The 21,195-nt window shown below is 44.3% G+C and overlaps 1 protein-coding gene across 1 annotated transcript in view; it reads left to right on the top strand.

The window, feature by feature from the left end:
• Nucleotides 1–2,397: 2,397 nt before the first annotated feature.
• caln2 (calneuron 2) overlaps nucleotides 2,398–21,195 on the top strand; it is a 55,552-nt gene continuing 36,754 nt past the window's right edge. The window contains exons 1-2 of the mRNA XM_046317996.1: nucleotides 2,398–2,519; nucleotides 20,738–20,881. Coding sequence (XP_046173952.1) covers nucleotides 2,402–2,519; nucleotides 20,738–20,881 — 262 coding nt within the window. The 5' untranslated portion in view covers nucleotides 2,398–2,401. The remainder of the gene's footprint in view (nucleotides 2,520–20,737; nucleotides 20,882–21,195) is intronic.

Raw genomic sequence — 21,195 nt, forward strand, 5'->3', positions numbered from 1 at the left:
AAGGAGATGAGTGGAGGGAAGGGGAGGAGGAAGGGAAGGGAGATGAGTGGAGGGAAGGGAGATGAGTGGAGGGAAGGGAGATGAGTGAAGGGAAGGGAGATGAGTGGAGGGAAGGGAGATGAGTGGAGGGAAGGGAGATGAGTGAAGGGAAGGGAGATGAGTGGAGGGAAGGGAGATGAGGGAAGGGAAGGAGTGGAGGGAAGGAAGGGAGATGAGTGGAGGGAAGGGAGATGAGTGGAGGGAAGGGAGATGAGTGGAGGGAAGGGAGATGAGTGGAGGGAAGGGAGATGAGTGGAGGGAAGGGAGGAGTGGAGGGGGAAGGGAGATGAGTGGAGGGAAGGGGATGGAGATGAGGGAAGGGAAGGGAGAGGGATGAGGGAGGGAAGGGAGATGAGTGGAGGGGGAGATGAGGGAAGGGAAGGGAGATGAGTGGAGGGAAGGGGAGGGAAGGAGATGAGTGGAGGGAAGGGAGATGAGTGGAGGGAAGGGGAGGAGGAAGGGAAGGGAGATGAGTGGAGGGAAGGGAGATGAGTGGAGGGAAGGGGAGGAGGAAGGGAAGGGAGATGAGTGGAGGGAAGGGAGATGAGTGGAGGGAAGGGAGATGAGTGGAGGGAAGGGAGATGAGTGGAGGGAAGGGAAGGAGGAAGGGAAGGGAGATGAGTGGAGGGAAGGGAGATGAGTGGAGGAAGGGAGATGAGGAAGGGAAGGGATGAGGAAGGGAAGGGAGATGAGTGGAGGGAAGGGAGATGAGTGGAGGGAAGGGAGATGAGTGGAGGGAAGGGGAGGAGGAAGGGAAGGGAGATGAGTGGAGGGAAGGGAGATGAGTGGAGGGAAGGGAGATGAGTGGAGGGAAGGGGAGGAGGAAGGGAGATGAGTGAGTGGAGGGAAGGGGATGAGTGGAGGGAAGGGAGATGAGTGGAGGGAAGGGATGAGTGGAGGAAGGGAGGAGGAAGGGAAGGAGATGAGTGGAGGGAAGGGAGGAGGAAGGAAGGGAGATGAGTGGGAAAGGGAGATGAGTGGAGGGAAGGGGAGATGAGTGGAGGGAAGGGAAGGGAGGGAAGGGAGATGAGTGGAGGGAAGGGGAGAGGAAGGGAAGGGAGATGAGTGGAGGGAAGGGAGAGGAGGAAGGGAAGGGAGATGAGTGGAGGGAAGGGGAGGAGGAAGGGAAGGGAGATGAGTGAAGGGAAGGGAGATGAGTGGGGAAGGGAAGGAGGAAGGGAAGGGAGATGAGTGGAGGGAAGGGAGAGGAGGGAAGGAGATGAGTGGAGGGAAGGGAGATGAGTGGAGGAAGGGAGATGAGTGGAGGGAAGGGAGATGAGTGGAGGGAAGGGAGATGAGTGGAGGGGAAGGGAGATGAGTGGAGGGAAGGAGAGAGTGGAGGGAGGAGGAAGGGAAGGGAGATGAGTGGAGGGAAGGGGAGATGGAAGGGAAGGGAGATGAGTGGAGGGAAGAGTGGAGGGAGGAGAGGGAAAGGGAGATGAGTGGGGAAGGGAGATGGAGGAAGGGAAGGGAGATGAGTGGAAGGGGAGGAGGGAGGGAAGGAGATGAGTGGAGGGAAGGGGAGGAGGAAGGGAAGGGAGATGAGTGGAGGGAAGGGAGATGAGTGAAGGGAAGGGAGATGAGTGGAGGGAAGGGGAGGAGGAAGGGAAGGGAGATGAGTGGAGGGAAGGGAGATGAGTGGAGGGAAGGGAAGGAGGAAGGGAGAGATGAGTGGAGGGAAGGGGAGGAGGAAGGGAAGATGAGTGGATGGGGAGGAGGGAGATGTGGAGGGAAGGGAGGAGGAGATGAGTGGAGGGAAGGGAGATGAGTGGAGGGAAGGGGAGGAGGGAAGGGAGGGAGGGAAGGGAGATGAGTGGAGGGAAGGGAATGGAGGAAGGAAGGGAGATGAGTGAAGGGAAGGGAGGAGGAAGGGAAGGAGATGAGTGGAGGGAAGGGGAGGAGGAAGGGAAGGGAGATGAGTGGAGGGAAGGGAGGAGGAAGGGAAGGGAGATGAGTGGAGGGAAGGGAGATGAGTGAAGGGAAGGGAGATGAGTGAGGGAAGGAGAGAAGGGAGATGAGGAAGGGAAGGGAGATGAGTGGAGGGAAGGGATGAGGAGGGAAGGGAGATGAGTGAGGGAAGGGGAGGAGGAGATGAGGGAAGGGAAGGGAAGGAGGAAGGGAGAGGAGTGGAGGGAAGGGAATGGGAGGAGGAAGGGAGAGTCGTGGAGGGAATGGGAGGAGGAAGGGAGATGCGGACGAGTAGGCAGGGAGAGAGGGAGACTTGGGAGCAAGGGAGGAAGAGGTGAGGATTAGAGGGGAGGAGGGAGAGAAAGATGGAGGATGTACACTTTCCTTCACACACTTATTTTTGCACACAGACCCTCAGCATTCAAACTATATGTGTGATTTTTGCAGAGAGAAGATGCCGTTCCACCACGTCAGGTCTACTCTGCTCTACACTGGAAGTCTCCTGAGCCGGACACTGTCTGAAGGGAGCGAAACCTTCCAACTCACCAGCATCTCCACAGAGGAGCTAGGAGGTCAGTGTGTGTGTGTGTGTGTGTGTGTGTGTGTGTGTGTGTGTGTGTGTGTGTGTGTGTGTGTGTGTGTGTGTGTGTGTGTGTGTGTGTGTGTGTGTGTGTGTGTGTGTGTGTGTGTGTGTGTGTGTGTGTGTGTGTGTGTGTGTGTGTGTGTGTGTGTGTGTGTGTGTGTGTGTGCATGCTTGCGTGTTTATGTGTATGTATGTGTGGTACTGCGTGTGTTGCCAATTTATTAAAATAAAAAACAGAAATACCTTATTTACATAAGTATTCAGACCCTTCGAAATTGAGTCCACCTGGGGTAAATTCAATTGATTGGACATGATTATGAAAGGCACACGCCTGTCTATATAAGGTCTAATAGTTGACATGACATCTTAGAGCAAAAACCAAGCCATGAGGTCGAAGGAAATGTGCACCTGTACTGACCTCGCCTACTGGATGATAGCGTGGTGAACAGGCCGGGGCTCAGGTGGTTATCAAATATTTATATATTTCTTAATTCCATTCTTTTACCTTTTAGATTTGTGTTTATTGTTGTGAATCGTTTTTAGATATTACTGCACTGTTGGGGCTAAGAACATGAGCATTTCGCTACACTCGCAATAACATCCGCTAAATACTGTATGTGTATGTGACCAATAACATTTGATTTGATTTGAACAATGGTGGACATCTTGACACAAGTGGGGAAAGCAGACTGGGATAGGGAGAGATTGAATATGTCCGTAAACACACCAACCAGCTGGTCTGCGCTCTGAGGACGCGGCTGGGGACGCCGTCTGGTCCGTTTAAATGTCTTACTCACATCGGCCAAGGAGTAGGAGAGGCCACAGTCCTTGGTAGCAGGCCGCATCGGTGCCACTGTGTGATCCTCAAAGAGGACGAAAAAGGTGTTCAGCTTGTCCGGAATAAAAATGTACTGCTGTAATTATGTACTGCTGCAATTACGTACTGACAATTATGTACTGACTCATGTACTGACAATTATGTACTGACAATTATGTACTGACAATTATGTACTGACAATTATGTACTGACAATTATATACTGACAATTATATACTGACAATTATATACTGACAATTATATACTGACTCATGTACTGACAATTATGTACTGACAATTATATACTGACAATTATATACTGACAATTATATACTGACAATTATATACTGACAATTATATACTGACTCATGTACTGACAATTATGTACTGACTCATGTACTGTTGTACTGACAATTATATACTGACAATTATATACTGACAATTATGTACTGACAATTATATACTGACTCATGTACTGACAATTATGTACTGACTCATGTACTGTTGTACTGACAATTATATACTGACAATTTTACGTACTGACAATTACGTACTGACAATTACGTACTGACAATTATGTACTGACTCATGTACTGTTGTACTGACAATTATATACTGACAATTATGTACTGACTCATGTACTGTTGTACTGACAATTATATACTGACAATTATGTACTGACTCATGTACTGTTGTACTGACAATTATATACTGACAATTACGTACTGACAATTACGTACTGACAATTACGTACTGACAATTATGTACTGACTCATGTACTGTTGTACTGACAAACTGTTGTACTGTTGTACTGACAAACTGTTGTACTGTTGTACTGACAAACTGTTGTACTGTTGTACTGACAAACTGTTGTACTGATGTACTGATGTACTTATGTACTGATGTACTGATGTACTGCTGTAATGATGTACTGTTGTACTGATGTACTGCTGTACTTATGTACTGATGTACTGCTATAATGATGTACTGTTGTACTGCTGTACTGATGTACTGCTATAATGATGTACTGTTGTACTGCTGTACTGATGTACTGCTATAATGATGTACTGTTGTACTGCTGTACTGTTGTACTGCTATAATGTTGTACTGATGTACTGTTGTACTGATGTACTGATGTGTATAAAGATTGAAGGATCTATCACAGTGTGAGCCACAAACACACACAGCAGTAATACATGTGATGGCTCATACAGACATACAGCAGAGAATGTCTCTCCTGTATGGTGCTGCATACTGATAAATCATTTTGTTTTAGATGAAAGAGAGACATTGTCAATCCCATTCCCTTTGTTTGTAGAGAGAGAAAGAGAGAAAAGCTCTGGGGTTGTTTTCTGTTGAAATGGGAGGTTTACAGGCTTAGATGGGTGTTGTGACTTAACTCAAACACTCAGAGAACTGACAGAGCAAAGACAAGCAGGAGAGACACATCTAAGACTGGATTAGTACACTGACACAGAGGAGAGGAGACACGGTGGAGAGAGTGGAGGGGAGAGGGGAGGAGACACGGTGGAGAGAGTGGAGGGGAGAGGAGCCACATCTAAGACTGGATTAGTACACTGACACAGAGGAGAGGAGACACTGTGGAGAGAGTGGAGGGGAGAGGAGAGGGGAGAGGAGACACGGTGGAGAGAGTGGAGGGGAGAGGAGAGGAGACGCGGTGGAGAGAGTGGAGGGGAGAGGAGACACATCTAAGACTGGATTAGTACACTGACACAGAGGAGAGGAGACACGGTGGAGAGAGTGGAGGGGAGAGGAGAGGGGAGAGGAGACACATCTAAGACTGGATTAGTACACTGAAACAGAGGAGAGGAGACACGGTGGAGAGAGTGGAGGGGAGAGGGGAGGAGACACGGTGGAGAGAGTGGAGGGGAGAGGGGAGGAGAGGAGACACATCTAAGACTGGATTAGTACACTGACACAGAGGAGAGGAGACACGGGTTGAGAGAGTGGAGGGGAGAGGGGAGGAGACACGGTGGAGAGAGTGGAGGGGAGAGGAGAAAGAGAGAGGGAAAGAGAGACAGAGAGAGAGAGAGAGAGAGAGAGACAGAGAGAGAGAGAGAGAGACAGAGAGAGACAGAGAGAGAGAGACAGAGAGACAGAGAGAGAGATAATTTGTCAGTCAGAGAATAACAAGCAGAGAGAAGTCAACAGAAGTGGGGCTCTGTGAGTCTGTAAACCAGGGCATTGAAGAGTCATTGATAAAGATGAGAAACGGGGATGGGGGGAAGCTTATGTGACTTTTTGTCGAGCAAAACGTTTTGTGGAAAGGTCTTTACTGCATACAGACCCCCGCTCAGTCAACGTCATTGAGCTATATCGAGTTTCCTTGTACAGTGCATTCGGAATGGCTTGGTTTTTTGCTCTGACATGCACTGTCAATTGTGGGATCTTATATAGACAGGTGTGTACTTTTCCAAATCATACCCAATCAATTGAATTTACAACAGGTGGACTCAAATCAAGTTGTAGAAACATCTCAAGGATGATCAATGGAAACAGGATGCACCTCAGCTCCATTTTGAATCTCATAGTAAAGGGTCTGAATACTTTTGTAAATCAGGTATTTCAGTTATTTATTTTTAATACATTTGCACAAGTTTAGATTTTTTGAACGGATTTTCATTATCGGTATTATGTGTAGATTGATGAGGGAGAAAATATATGTCATCTATTTCAGAAAAAGACTGTGACGTAACAAAATGTGGAAAAAGTCAAGGGGTCTGAATACTTTCCCGTATGCACTGTAGGCCTATATGTCGGGAAAACTGTGAAGCGAGCTGTAGCATGTTTCTGTTTCTTTTACTAAAGAATGTGAAACAATGTTTTGTCTGTTTGCTGCTTTTCATTAAATCACGTGTCTGTTCTTTTAGGTTATGATATCAAATAAGTATCTTCGGGCAAACTGTTATATTTTCTAGCAAAGGCATGATACCCTTAATTTTTTGTTGTTGTTTCTCTGTAAGGCTACTAGCCACCTACCAATGTTATGAAGTTGTCTTTAGCTAGCCCAGATTGGGAACCCATCTCCCAACCTCATAACTAGCTACCCAGAAGTCATTTCAGGCAACCAATAAAATTAGAGTGGCTAGCTTGTGTAACTGTAATAGCTGACATGCCTGCTGGCAAGGCTGGTAGAATTTTAAAAAGCCATTAAAATGTAACTCTTAGTGCACGGATCCCACTACCAGGATCAAAATCGACAACATCCGGTGAAACTGGAGCCAAATTCAAATGACAAAATTGTAATATTAAACATTCATGAACATACAAGTGTCCAACATCATTTAAAAGCTTAACTTCTTGTTAATCCAACCGTGTTGTCAGATTTCAAAAAGGCTTTACGGCGAAAGCATACCATGCGATTATCTGAGGACAGTGACCCACACCAAAATACTTTTCCAAACCAGCACAGGCATCACAATAGTAACAAATAGCGATAAAATAAATCACTTACCTTGGAAGATCTTTCTCTGTTTGCAATCCCAAGGGTCCCAGCCACACAACAAATGGTTGTTTTGTTCGATAAAGTCCTTCTTTATATCCCAAAAATGTCAGTTTAGTTGGCCCGCTTGATTCAGTTTTTTTAATTTTTTATTATTTTTATTTCACCTTTATTTAACCAGGTGGGCTAGTTAAGAACAAGTTCTCATTTGCAACTGCGACCTGGCCAAGATAAAGCATAGCAGTGTGAACAGACAACACAGAGTTACACATGGAGTAAACGATTAACAAGTCAATAACACAGTAGAAAAAAAGGGGGTGTCTATATACAATGTGTGAAAAAGGCATGAGGTAGGCGAATAATTACAATTTTGCAGATTAACCTCTTGGTCCTACCTGGCACGCAGGCGTCCCATCTAGACATCTGGAAATGCAAATGCGCTACGCTAAATGCTAATAGTACTAGTTAAAACTCAAACGTTCATTAAAATACACATGCAGGGTATTGAATTAAAGCTACACTCGTTGAGAATCCAGGCAACAAGTCAGATTTCTTAAATGCTTTTCGGCGAAAGCATGAGAAGCTATTATCTGATAGCATGTAACACCCCAAAAGACCCGCAGGGGACGTAAACAAAATAATTAGCATAGTCGTCGCTACACAAACCGCACAAATAAAATATAAAACATTCATTACCTTTGACCATCTGCTTTGTTGGCACTCCTAGATGTCCCATAATCACTATTGGGTCTTTTTTTCGATTAAATCGGTCCATATATAGCCTAGATATCGATCTATGAAGACTGTGTGATAAACGGAAAAAAATAGCGTCTTATAACGTAACGTCATTTTTTTTTTATTAAAAAAGTTGACGATAAACTTTCACAAAACGCTTCGAAATACTTTTGTAATGCAACTTTAGGTATTATTAAACGTTAATAAGCGATCAAATTGATCACGAGGCGAAGTATATTCTTTAGCTGTCCGTCTGGAAAAAATGTCCGAGTAATTCTCAACCAAAATATCCAGTCGGAGACCGGAGGAAATGCGTTGCCTTGCGTCTGTTTGACCAAGAAACAAAGCCTAGGCAAATGACAATACTCTAGACAACGTGTGGAAGCTGTAGGTATTGCAACCTCAGCCCCATTAAATGTGGTTCACCTTTATCAATGGGTTCAAGTCGCGCATGGATATATATTTCCATTTTCAGTGATCAGATTTTCCTGCGCTTTTCGATGAAACGCACGTTCTGTTATAGTCACAGCCGTGATTTAACCAGTTTTATAAACGTCTGAGTGTTTTCTATCCACACATACTAATCATATGCATATACTATATTCCTGGCTTGAGTAGCAGGGCGCTGAAATATTGCGCGATTTTTAACAGAATGTTCGAAAAAGTAGGGGGTAGGATTAACAGGTTTTAACACTGGAGTGATAAATGATCAGATGGTCATATACAGGTAGAGATATTGGTGTGCAAAAGAGCAGAAAAGTAAATAAATAAAACAGTATGGGGATGAGGTAGGTGAAAATGGGTGGGCTATTTACCAATAGACTATGTACAGCTGCAGCGATCGGTTAGCTGCTCAGATAGCTGATGTTTGAAGTTGATGAGGGAGATAAAAGTCTCCAACTTCAGCGATTTTTGCAATTCGTTCCAGTCACAGGCGGCAGAGTACTGGAACGAAAGGCGGCCAAATGAGGTGTTGGCTTTAGGGATGATCAATGAGATACACCTGCTGGAGCGCGTGCTACGGATGGGTGTTGCCATCGTGACCAGTGAACTGAGATAAGGCGGAGCTTTACCTAGCATGTAATCCACTCGTTCAACATGCATACATGCATGCATACATACATGCATCCAAAAAGTTACCTGTAAAGTTCGCCCAAATAAGTCAAACGATGTTTCTAGTTAATGCTCAGGTACTCTAATATCTAAATAAACAATACAATTCAAGACGGAGATAATGATCATATTTAAGATGGAAAATAGTATATTCAATGTGGAAGATAAATAACGAAGAGCGCGCACCTCATTCACGTACGCAGCAAGACTACATTTCTAATGAGAGACACCTTGGAAAAACTACAACAACTCGCTCATTTTTCAAACAACAAGCCTGAAACCCTGTCTAAAGACTGTTGACATCTAGTGGAAGCCATAGGAACTGCAATCTGGGAGCTTTTTATTTGAATATCCCATTGACAAGCATTGAAATGTGACCCCAAAAAAACTTTGACCGGATGGATTTTCCTCGGGTTTTCGCCTGCCATATCAGTTCTCTTATTCTCACAGACATTATTTTAACAGTTGTAGAAACTTCCGAGTGTTTTGTATCCAATGCTACCAATTATATGCATATCCTAGCTTCTGGGTCTGAGTAACAGGCACTTTATTTTGGGCACATCATTCATCCGAACTTCCGAACACTTCCCCCTAGCCCTAAGAGGTTTTTAATTACTAAATGTATATTCCTTTCAACCTTTTACCCAGATTTGCAAGGAAGCATATTTAATTTCTTAATTAAAAGAACCACCAGTCAGGAGGATACAGACATCTCAAGAGGTATGCATAGAGATACAGAAAATTCAACATATGTTTTACATCAACTAAGCATTGCAGGAAGAAGCTGAAAAATTATCCAACTTCAGACCACCCTCTAGCCATCCTCTCATACTTTGGAAACGTGATGGAAACATTGTGAGACACAAAGTAACAATAGCCTCTATGTGATTAAAAGGATCTCAGTCCATCTGTTACTGGGCTCTCACCATCATCATTATCATTTATTTACATCATTGAAATTCACCAAATCCTTTTGTTCATAAGCCCACTAGGCTACTCATTTGTTGTCATTAAATCTAATGAATAATAGAATGCAAAACCCCATCGCCATATCCTACCAAATTGCGCACAGTAGCCTGGACTTGGTGTCCAATCCGATGCACAGAAACATTTTTATTTTATTTAACCTTTATTTCACGAGGCAAGTCATTTAAGAAGAAATTCTCATTTGCAATGACGGCCCATCACGGGCCAAACCCTAACCCAGACGATGCTGGGCCAATCACGGGCCAAACCGTAGCCCAGACGATGCTGGGCCAATCACGGGCCAAACTGTAACCCAGACAATGCTGGGCCTATCACGGGCCAAACCGTAACCCAGACGATGCTGGGCCTATCACGGGCCAAACCCTAACCCAGACGATGCTGGGCCAATCACGGGCCAAACTGTAACCCAGACGATGCTGGGCCAATCACGGGCCAAACCCTAACGATGCTGGGTCAATCACGGGCCAAACCCTAACCCAGACGATGCTGGGCCAATCACAGCCAGTTGTGATACAGCCTGGAATTGAACCAGGGTCTCTAGTGATGACTATAGTGCTGAGATGCAGTGTCTTAGACCGCTGCGCCACTCAGGAACCCAAACATAGAAAAACCTTAAATCAAATCCAATTTTATTTGTCACATGTGCCGAATAATACCGTGAAATGCTTAGTTACAAGTCCTTAACCAATGATGCAGTTAATTAATTGACATGGTGCTTTCTCTGTTAATGAAATATTCTGCTGTAAATCAAGCAGATAATCAACATAGTGGTATTGGATTGGATCCACCGTGGATCACAACTGTCTTCACTGGCGCAACGAACGAGACTCCAAAATGTTCTGGACATTCTTCCGAACACCTAGATCAGCTGATGATGGTAGACAATATCACTAGGCCTACCTACACTGTAAACCCCAAAGCATTTTTTAAACTCAAATTCTTCTCGTAAATTGTACTCAAAGTCAATGAAAGTCACTGATACTTAAACTGTTTATGTGATAGTCACACCAACTAAATTGTTTTAAGTTATGATAACAAATCAACTTTTTTCCCAGGATACTTTAATGCAGGTAAATGTTTTGGAATTGCTTTTATCTGTGTTTTTACATTTACATTTAAGTCATTTAGCAGACGCTCTTATCCAGAGCGACTTACAAATTGGTGCATTCACCTTATGACATCCAGTGGAACAGTCACTTTACAATAGTGCATCTAAATCTTAAAGGGGGGGGGCGAGAGGGATTACTTATCCTATCCTAGGTATTCCTTTTTGCATGTACATTGAGTGATTGATTGATTAAATGTTATTCTACACAAATATAAATGTTTTCTAAACTAATCCATGTAATTTTTGCACCTGTTACTGAAATGGTAGTTTAAATTGCTAAGATAATTTCCTCCCACTGTTCTTAACCCTGGCCGTCATTATGGATAGACTAATGCTGGCTAGATTCTAATAGGAATTACACATCACTTTGCAAGCCAGAATAATGTGATTTATTCCACAAACTTTCCCAATTGTTCCACCATGTATCTTCCAACCAGTATTTCTGGAAAACCTGGGAAATGTACCTGCATTTTGCAACCCTACTTGCAGGCCTGATGTGGCCTGTAAAACCATGAGTTTCAGACCACTTTATAAGTAAGGCCTTATGATATATGTAATGGTTCAATTATAGTGATAATATTTGCCTATGAACTCACTTGATTGATAATACAAAACAGTCACGGGTAGTAACTCTACAATTCAATCGAAAAGGCAAGGCACACTGGGAAAGTATTGGAGGCGTGGCTTACTGGGGGCCTTAAATGTAAATATACCATCCTGTGAAAACAGCTGGATACCAAATGCGCAACAAGTAGCTAGGGTTGTTAGCCTATATTGAAGAACCATACATGTTAGGTGACTCTTTTGGTTAGAAGCATTCAATTTTGCAATCGCATAGGTTACATCAATTTGGATTTGTGTGCCCATAAAAACTGATTTCAGGCGTAGCCTAAAATATCAACATGAACATTTGATAAAGTGGTGCTGCCTTTAAGAGCTTAAAACTAAATATCTCATAGACTCAGCAAGACTTTTGTCCCCGATGATGGCCCATAAGGGGGTCGGTGGGTTCCTTTAGGTATTCACGACTGATTAGAATGAAGCTTCCAGAACATTCACACCTAGCCTACTGGTCATTCAGCTCACAGTCGTCTGGAAACGTTCCTACCATTGCAATGCAGGTCAGTCACATTTCCGTCTCCTTTTCATAACGAAACAATGTACTGCCTATTGATAAAGGTTTTAGGTTTACCAATTACTATAGCCTAATACTCCTCCAATTGATGGAAAGATTTAGTGTGCTGTCGACAAACATTCTTATTCTTAATTAAACCTTCTTATATTGAATATGTGCTCATGTTTTATTTATTACTTCGTGTTAGTAGGTTTATGGATGAACATTTTCAAGTCATTCGCCCAATCCTGTTTTATCTATTCTGTCCAAAAGGAATTTAACACATGCAAAATATCACCATAATCAGGCTGAGGCTATGAGGCTGTTTTTTATTGTCATCTACAGCCTTTATATTAGACGTTATATCAGCCTTCAGACAGGTACACGAGTTTCCCTGCCGAGCCCCAGCCCACGTGTTTTCACACACAACGGTGGGGAAGGGCGCACAGGCAGGCGCGCTCCGGACGAAATACCTCCAAGGAACTGCATTCCCGCTGAAATATAATGCCTTGTGGCAGTGCTTCAGTCTCTTGAGGGGAGAGATAAAGAGGCAGTCTTTTAGCTTAATGAAAACCCAGAACAGTTTTCGGCACTCAACAATCAAATCATATGCATATTCAGTAAGAAACACAGGCTGCTGGTAGGTCCAACTATAGCTGGACATAAATCACAATGACACAGTGACTCCATTGTCGGCCAACACTGGCCATTGTCCTATATGAAATGTATAAATGCAGACACCGAAATTGACCCTTTTAAGGGATGGTTCACCCAAATGACAAAATGACATATTGGTTTCCTTACCCTGTAAGTAGTCTATGGACCAGGTATGACAGCAATCCATGCTTTTGTTTACCTGGCCACTGTTTCAAATGCAAACTTTTTTCATTTGTGACAGAAATCCAATGTAAATCAATGGTATACAGTGCAAAGTATTCAGGAAAGTTTTCAGACCCCTTCCCTTTTTCCATATTTTGTTATGTTACAGTCTTATTCTAAAATTTATTAAATTATTGTTTTTGCTCATCAAGCTACTCACAATACCCCATAATGGCAAAATGAAAACAGGGTTCAAGAAATTTTAGCAAAAAATAAATAAATAATATTTATGTAAGTATTCAGACCCTTTGCTATGAGACTCAAAATTGTACTCAGGTGCATCCTGTTTCCATTGATCATCCTGGAGATGTTTCTTCAACTTGGTTGGAGTCAACATGTGCTAAATGAAATTGACTGGACATGGGCCTCCCGAGTGGCACAGCGGTCTAAGGCACTGCAGTGCTTGAGGCGTCACTACAGACCTGGGTTTGATTCCAGGCTGTGTTTGGCGGGCCGGGATTTCCTCGTCCCATCGCGCTTTAGCGACTCCTTGTGGCAAGACGGGCGCCTGCAAGCTGACTTCGATCACCTGCCTGAAAGTGTTTCTTCTGACACATTGATGAGGGTGGATTCCGGGTTAAGCGAGCAGTGTGTCAAAAAGCAGTGCGGCTTGGCGGGGTCGTGTTTCGGAGGACGCATGGCTCTATACCTTTGCCTCTCCCAAGTCCATAGGGGAGTTGCAGCGATTGGACAAGACTGTAACTACCAATTGGATATCAAAAATGGGGGAAAAAAAGAGGTGGAAGTACAACAACATGATTTGGAAAGGCACACACCTGTCTATATAAGGTCCCACAGTTGACAGTGCATGTCAAAGCAAAACCAAGCCATGAGGTCGAAGGAATTGTCCATAGAGCTCCGAGACAGGATTGTGTCGAGGCACAGATCTGGGGAAGGGTACCAAAAAATGTCTGCAGCATTGAAGGTCCCCAAGTACCCAGTGGCCTCCATCATCATTAAATGGAAGAAGTTTGGAACACCAAGACTCTTCCTATAGCTGAGCAATCAGGGGAGAAGGGCCTTGGTCAGGGAGTTGACCAAGAACCCGATGGTCACTCTGACAGAGCTCCAGAGTTCCTCTGTGGAGATGGGAGAACCTTCCAGAAGGACAACCATCTCTGCAGCACTCCACCAATCAGGCCTTTATGGTCGAGTGGTCAGGCTGGAGCCACTCCTCTGTAAAAAGCGCATGACAGCCCACTTGGAGTTTGCCAAAAGAGTACATTTAACTCACCTCATCGAGTAGACGTATCAGACAGGTCTCCTTAGCATCTATTAAAGAATGGCACCCTTTTCTCTTTCCCTATACAGTGCACTACTTTTGACCTTGAGCCCTATAGGCCCTGATCAGCGGTAGTGCACTACATAGGGAGTAGGGTGCTATTTGGGATGTATACATAAACAGGTGGAACAATACAGAGGCACTCTACCCCCTGCTGTATGATTACACATGTTAAATACCCTTTTTCTTTTAACTAGGCAAGCCAGTTATTTTTTATTTTTTTATTTTTTGACCTTCATTTTACTAGGCAAGTCAGTTAAGAACAAATTCTTATTTTCAATGACGGCCTAGGAACAGTGGGTTAACTGCCTGTTCACGGGCAGAGCGACAGATTTGTACCTTGTCAGCTCAGGGATTTGAACTTGCAACCTTTCGGTTACTAGTCCAACACTCTAACCACTAGGCTACCCTGCCGCCCCAGTTAAGAACACATTCATATTTACAATTATGTGTTCTTGGCCAAACCCGGGCCAAAGCTGGGCTAATTTTGCATCGCCCTATGGGACTCCCAATCACGGCCAGATGTGATACAGGACTGTTGTGATGCCTTAGTCCGCTGCACCACTTGGGAGCCCCATTACAAAATACAAAGACCTCTTCCTCTAATGTTGAGACGTTCTCCTCTTTTAACAGTTTGATAGGATTTAGATTATTAAAGGGATTGATAAGAGAGACATGCAATGAAACAGGTTGAATCACATAGAAGTTAACTGGGTGAAGTCAGACCGACATTGTCCTGATGGTCTGTTAAAATGGCCTCTAAGATATCAGTTGTTTGACAGGTAATTAGGCGAGTGGACGGCTGCTTTGAGAGGGAGGCTGGAGTGGACTTAGAGGACAAATCCCAAATAATACTCTCTTCTAATATATGCCCTTTAGCAGACGCTTTTATCCAAAGCGACTTACAGTCATGCGTGCATACATTCTACGTATGGGTTCTAGATCCTACATAGTGCAATACAGGACCACATAGGTGCCTCTACATGGCTCTACATCATGTACTACTATATAGGGCTCTGGTCAAAAGTAGTGCACTAGCTTATATAAGAAATAGGATCATATTTTAGATGCAGATATACTCCAGTCTATAGCTTCAGTCAGAACACCTTCTGTACCTCTAATGATGGGGGAACAGGACGTGGAGCTTCAGTCAGAACCCCTTCTGTACCTCTAATGATGGGGGAACAGGAAGTGGAGCTTCAGTCAGAACAGCTTCTGTACCTCTGATGGGGGAACAGGAAGTGGAGCTTCAGTCAGAACACCCTCTGTACCTCAAATGATGGGGGAAGAGGAAGTGGAGCTTCAGTCAGAACCCCCTCTACCTCTAATGGTGGGAGAACAGAAAGGTTTTTAATTGAACACCCTCTGTACCTCAAATGATGTGGGAACTGGAAGGGTTTTAACTGAGTGGAATCAGTAGAAAGGCTGTAGGTGTTATGTGTCAAAGGGTTCCCTCTGAAAGAAGTGTGACTCCCCCTAGGGTTGGTTAAATACAGGAAGTGACTGAAATAAACCACAACAGAGAGAGCGGGAAGAAGAGAGGTTGACAAAGACAAAGGAGCTTAGGGAGATGTGTATAGCATATTGAGACGGGTGGTGAGAGGAAGATTAGCTTCTGGGAGTTAAACACAAAGGCTCCGGCAGGAGAAAAGACTTGTTGTCAATATAAGGCTTATCCTTGTATCACGTCTGGTTGTCTGATGTTGATTGTGTGGTGAATGTAAGAACGGAGCTGCAGGTCAAATATGGCAGTTATAGTTCTGTTCTTCTGTTCTTCCTGCTTTTTGTAATTAGAGGGAGGGAGGGAGGGAGGGAGGGAAAGTACTGAGGGAGGGAGGGAGGGAGGGAGGGAGGGAGGGAGAGAGAGAGAGGGAGGGAGGGAGGGAGGGAGGGAGGGAGGGAGGGAGGGAGGGAGGGAGGGAGAGAGAGGGAGGGAGGGAGGGAGGGAGGGAGGGAGGGAGGGAGGGAGGGAGGGAGGGAGGGAGGGAGGGAGGGAGGGAGAGGAGAGAGAGAGGGGAGAGAGGGGGAGGGAGGGAGGGAGGGAGGGAGAGAGGGAGGGAGAGAGAGGAGAGGGAGGGAGGGGGAGGGAGGGGAGGGAGGGAGGGAGGGAGGTAGGGAGGGAGAGAGAGAGAGAGAGAGAGGGAGGGAGGGAGGGAGGGAGGGAGGGAGGGAGGGAGGCGAGAAGACAAAATGAACGGAGCCATTGATAATTAATTTATGAATGTTTGGGTAGCACTCCACATAATAAATTTTTTTATGGATTAGTAAATCGTTTCTTAATTTTTATTCCTCATTACTCCCGCATTTGTATATGTAACCTAGTTGTTTACACTTTTATTTTAAAAATTACAAGTATTTACAAACGATTCATCAGATCATTCATAAGATGCTTAATATAGGTATTTATAAACCATGTACTAATCATTAGTTAAGTATTTGTGTGTGGCTTCATAGAACGTGTGGGCTATTTATCATTTATAAATACTTTATAAATGTTTTGAGTGATCAGTGTAAATTCTTGCAAAAAGATGGACATGCCATTGGTAGACATTCCAGCAGTATGTGATGCTCTTTAAGGTCTCAAAAAATATAAATGATTAAACAATAAGCACATACATAAAAAATATATACGTGCATTCGGAAAGTATTCAGACCCCTTAAACATTTTGTTATGTTACAGCCTTATTCTAAAATTGATTTTTTTTTCAATTACTCATCAGTCTACACACAATAGTCCATAATGACACGGCAAAACCCAGGTTCAGAAATGTTTGCAAATGTACTAAAAAAATTTAAAAGAAATATCACATTTACATAAGTATTCAGACCCTTTACTCAGTACTTTGTTGAAGCACCTTTGGCAGCAATTACAGCGTCGAGTCTTATTGGGTATGACGCTACAAACTTGGCACACCTGTATTTGGGGAGTTTCTCCCATTCTTCTCTGCAGATCCTCTCAAGCTCTGTCAGGTTGGATGAGGAGCGTCGCTGCACAGCTATTTTCAGGTCTCTCCAAATATGTTTGATTGTGTTTTAAGTCCTGGCTCTGGCTGGGCCACTCAAGGACATTCAGATACTTGTCCCGAAGCCACTCCTGCGTTGTCTTGGCTGTATTGGAACATTAACCTTCACCCCAGTCTGAGGTCCTGAGCACTTCCGGAGAAGGTTTTCATCAAGGATCACTCTGTACTTTGCTCCATTCATCTTTGCCTCCATCCTGACTAGTCTCCCAGTCCCTGCCGCTGAAAAACATCACCACAGCATGATGCTGCCATCACCAGGGATGGTGCCAGGTTTCCTCCAGACGTGACACTTGGCATTCAGGCCAAAGAGTTCAATCTTGGTTTCATGAGACCAGAGAATCTTGTTTGGTTGAGTGCTGCAGAAATGGTTGTCCTTCTGGAAGGTTCTCCCATTCCCACAGGGGAACTCTAGAACTATGTCATGTTACCATTGGGTTCTTGGTCACCTCCCTGACCAAGGCCCTTCTCCCCAGATTGCTCAGTTTGGCCGGGCGGCCAGCTCTAGGAAGAGTCTTGGTGGTTCCAAATTTATTCCATTTAAGAATGATGGAGGCAGGCCTCCCGGCAGTGGTCTAGGGTAATGCATTGCAGTGCTAGCAGAGACTCTGGGTTCGCGCCCAGGCTCTGTCGTAACCGGCCGTTACCGGGAGGTCCGTGGGGCGACGCACAACTGGCCTAGCATTGTCCGGGTTAGGGAGGGCTTGGCCGGTAGGGATATCCTTGTCTCATCGCGCACCAGCGACTCCTGTGGCGGGCCGGGCGCAGTGCATGCTAACCAGGTCACCAGGTGCACAGTGTTTCCTCCGACACATTGGTGTGGCTGGCTTCCGGGTTGGATGCGCGCTGTGTTAAAAGAAGCAGTGCGGCTTGGTTGGGTTGTGTTTCGGAGGACGCATGGCTTTTGGCCTTCATCTCTCCTGAGCCCGTACGGGAGTTGTAGCGATGACACAGGATAGTAACTACTAACAATTGGATACCACGAAATTGGGGAGAAAGGGGGGTAAAATTCAAGAATTCAAGAAAATTCTTCGGGACTATCATGTGCCTTTTACTGAGGAGTGGCTTCCGTCTGGCCACTCTACAATAATGCCCTTATAGGTCGAGTGCTGCAGAGGGAATTGTTCGTCACCTCCCTGACCAAGGCCATTTAAAAAAAATGTTTAAATGTAAACTATTTATCTAGGCAAGTCAGTGAATAACAAATTCTTATTTACAATGACGGCCTACACCGGCCAAACCTGGACGACGCTGGGCCAATTGTGCGCCGCCCTATGGAACTCCCATTCACGGTCGGTTGTGATACAGCCTGGATTCGAACCAGGGTATCTGTACTGACGCCTCTAACTCTGAGATGCTGTGCCTTAGACCACTGCGCCACTCAGAATGAGCCCTTCTCCCCCGATTGTTCAGTTTGGCCGGGTGGACAGCTCTAGGCAGAGTCTTGGTGTCACGACTAGTCAAGGTGGGTGGAATCAGGCGCAGAGAGCAAATAGTGAAATAGAGGTTTATTCTCCGGTGAACAAAAATAAACACGGACAACCCAAAATACAAACAGGGTGAAAATATCCAAAACAGGAATAACAGACAAACCGGAGAAATAAAACACAAAAACACCGACAGCCGAAACAAAATGACAAAAACAAACAATCCCGCACAAAACAAGGGCGGGACAACCTACATTATATACAGATACTAATATACTAACACACAGGTGAAAACAATCAGACAAAACCAACAGATAACCGAAAAGGGATCGGTAGTGGCTAATAGGACGGTGACGACGACTGCCGAGCACAGCCTGAACGGGCAGGAGAGCCAACCTCGGCGGAAGTCGTGACACTTGGTGGTTCCAAACTTATTCCATTTAAGAGTGATGGAGGCCACTGTGTACTTGGGGACCTTCAATGCTGCAGACATTCTTTGGTACCCTTCCCCAGATCTGTGCCTCGACACAATAGTGTCTCGGAGTTCTACAGACAATTCCTTCGACCTCATGGCTTGGTTTCTGCTCTGACATTCACTGTCATCTGTGGGACCTTATATATACAGGTGTGTGCCTTTCTAAATCATGTCCAATCAATTGAATTTACCACATATAGACTCCAATGAAGTTGTAGAAACATCTCAAGGATGATCAATGGAAACAGGATGTACCTGAGCTCAATTTCGAGTATCATAGCAAAGGGTCTGAATACTTATTTAAATAAGGTATTTCTGTTTTTTATTCTTGATACATTTGAAAAGATTTCGAAACAACTGTTTTAGCTTTGTCGTTATGGGGTATTGTGTGTAGATTGATGACGTAAAATGTATCCATAATTTAAACCATTTTCGAATAAGGCTGCAATGTAACAAAATGTGGAATAAGTCAAGGGGTCTGAATAGTGTAACTTCAGACACACCTTATGCTGAGTAAAATAACATTTTTGTCCGTAAATGCTTAAATAAGCATTTCTTGGCAGTGACTTTTTTTTACCGAAACCAAAGTGTGGATTGCAGCAGTCACTTCTTAGAGCAGTTTAATTTCATTAACCCAGAACAAAAATCTTGCCTAATTTAGCCAGCTGCATGATTCAATTCTTGGTCCATATGTCTTCAAAATTGGTAGTTCCAGTTTGGAAAGTCTCCACCCTCGCAAAAGGAAACTCATCCAAAATGTTTGATATATTTCCTTTAACATCGTGTGTTGTGTGCTTATTGTTTTACCAAGTATAGGTTGTAGGCTATTTTTAGACCTTAAGGAGCATCAGGTATTGCTGGAATGTTTACCAATGGTATGTCTATATTTTAGTGAGAAATTACACTGGTCACTCAAAACATTTATCAAGTATTTATAAAGTATAAATAGCCCACACTTTAGGTGAGGCCACACAAAAATACTTAAAGGTCACAAACAGTCAAAATCAAGTTTTTCATGAAATTGGATGATATTTGTATGAAACCAGATCAAAGTATGACGACCAAAGTATGAAAATGACTGTTGCTTCTACATTGATAAAGTTTGATCATAAAGTTACTGGTCCCCTCCCCCATGTCAAACATCTAGATTCAGGAGGCGGGATAATTAAGGGGATAGGGTGACATCACCCTAACTCTCATTTTAATAGACCAATGGTAACATAATATTCTCTTAAATAATTTAAATAAGCACTGTCTTGTAACCAACATCGGAGAAGACGTGTTTTTGCGGAAGGGCGTGGTTTATATAGATAGATAGCTACTCTACTGGTGCCAAAATTTGTCTGTAAGGTGTCAGCAAATATAATTTAAGTTTACACTATTCATCTATGGCAAAGATACTTAAATATGTTTCCCCTTTCATCTGTGTCGGGTGTTAGCTAGTTACGGGCTATCTAGGTCTTCAGCCAGCATAGAACAAAAGGGAGGGAAAGGTTGTCTGTCTGTTTGTCTGTCTGTCTGTCTGTCTGTCTGTCTGTCTGTCTGTCTGTCTGTCTGTCTGTCTGTCTGTCTGTCTGTCTGTCTGTCTGTCTGTCTGTCTGTCTGTCTGTCTGTCTGCACATTCATGCATGTATATTTTCATGTGTTCATGCCTGTGTTCATGCCTGTGTTAATGCCTGTGTTAATGCCTGTGTTAATGCCTGTGTTAATGCCTGTGTTAATGCCTGTGTTAATGCCTGTGTTAATGCCTGTGTTCATGCCTGTGTTCATGCCTGTGTCCCTGTGCAGAGATCCGGGAGGCGTTCCGGGTGCTGGACCGGGATGGGAACGGGTTTATCTCTAAGCAGGAGCTGGGCATGGCTATGAGATCCCTGGGGTACATGCCCAGTGAGGTGGAGCTGGCCATCATCATGCAGAGACTAGACATGGATGGTGAGGCACATACAGAGAAACGCAGAGACACACACACACACACACGCACACACACACACACGCACACGCGCACACACACACACACACACACACACACACACACACACACACACACACACACACACACACACACACACACACACACACACACACACACACACACACACACACACACACACACACACACACACACACTCAAAAGGCTTATCATAAACACAGAAACAGGGACAGACACACATTGAGTCTTTAATTATTTATTTTTATAGGGAGTAGATCAGCTTTAATATTGCAGATAGATTGTTACTTCCATCAAT

This window comes from Oncorhynchus gorbuscha, linkage group LG20 (assembly GCF_021184085.1).
Source record: "Oncorhynchus gorbuscha isolate QuinsamMale2020 ecotype Even-year linkage group LG20, OgorEven_v1.0, whole genome shotgun sequence".
NCBI classification, from domain to species: Eukaryota; Metazoa; Chordata; class Actinopteri; order Salmoniformes; family Salmonidae; genus Oncorhynchus; species Oncorhynchus gorbuscha.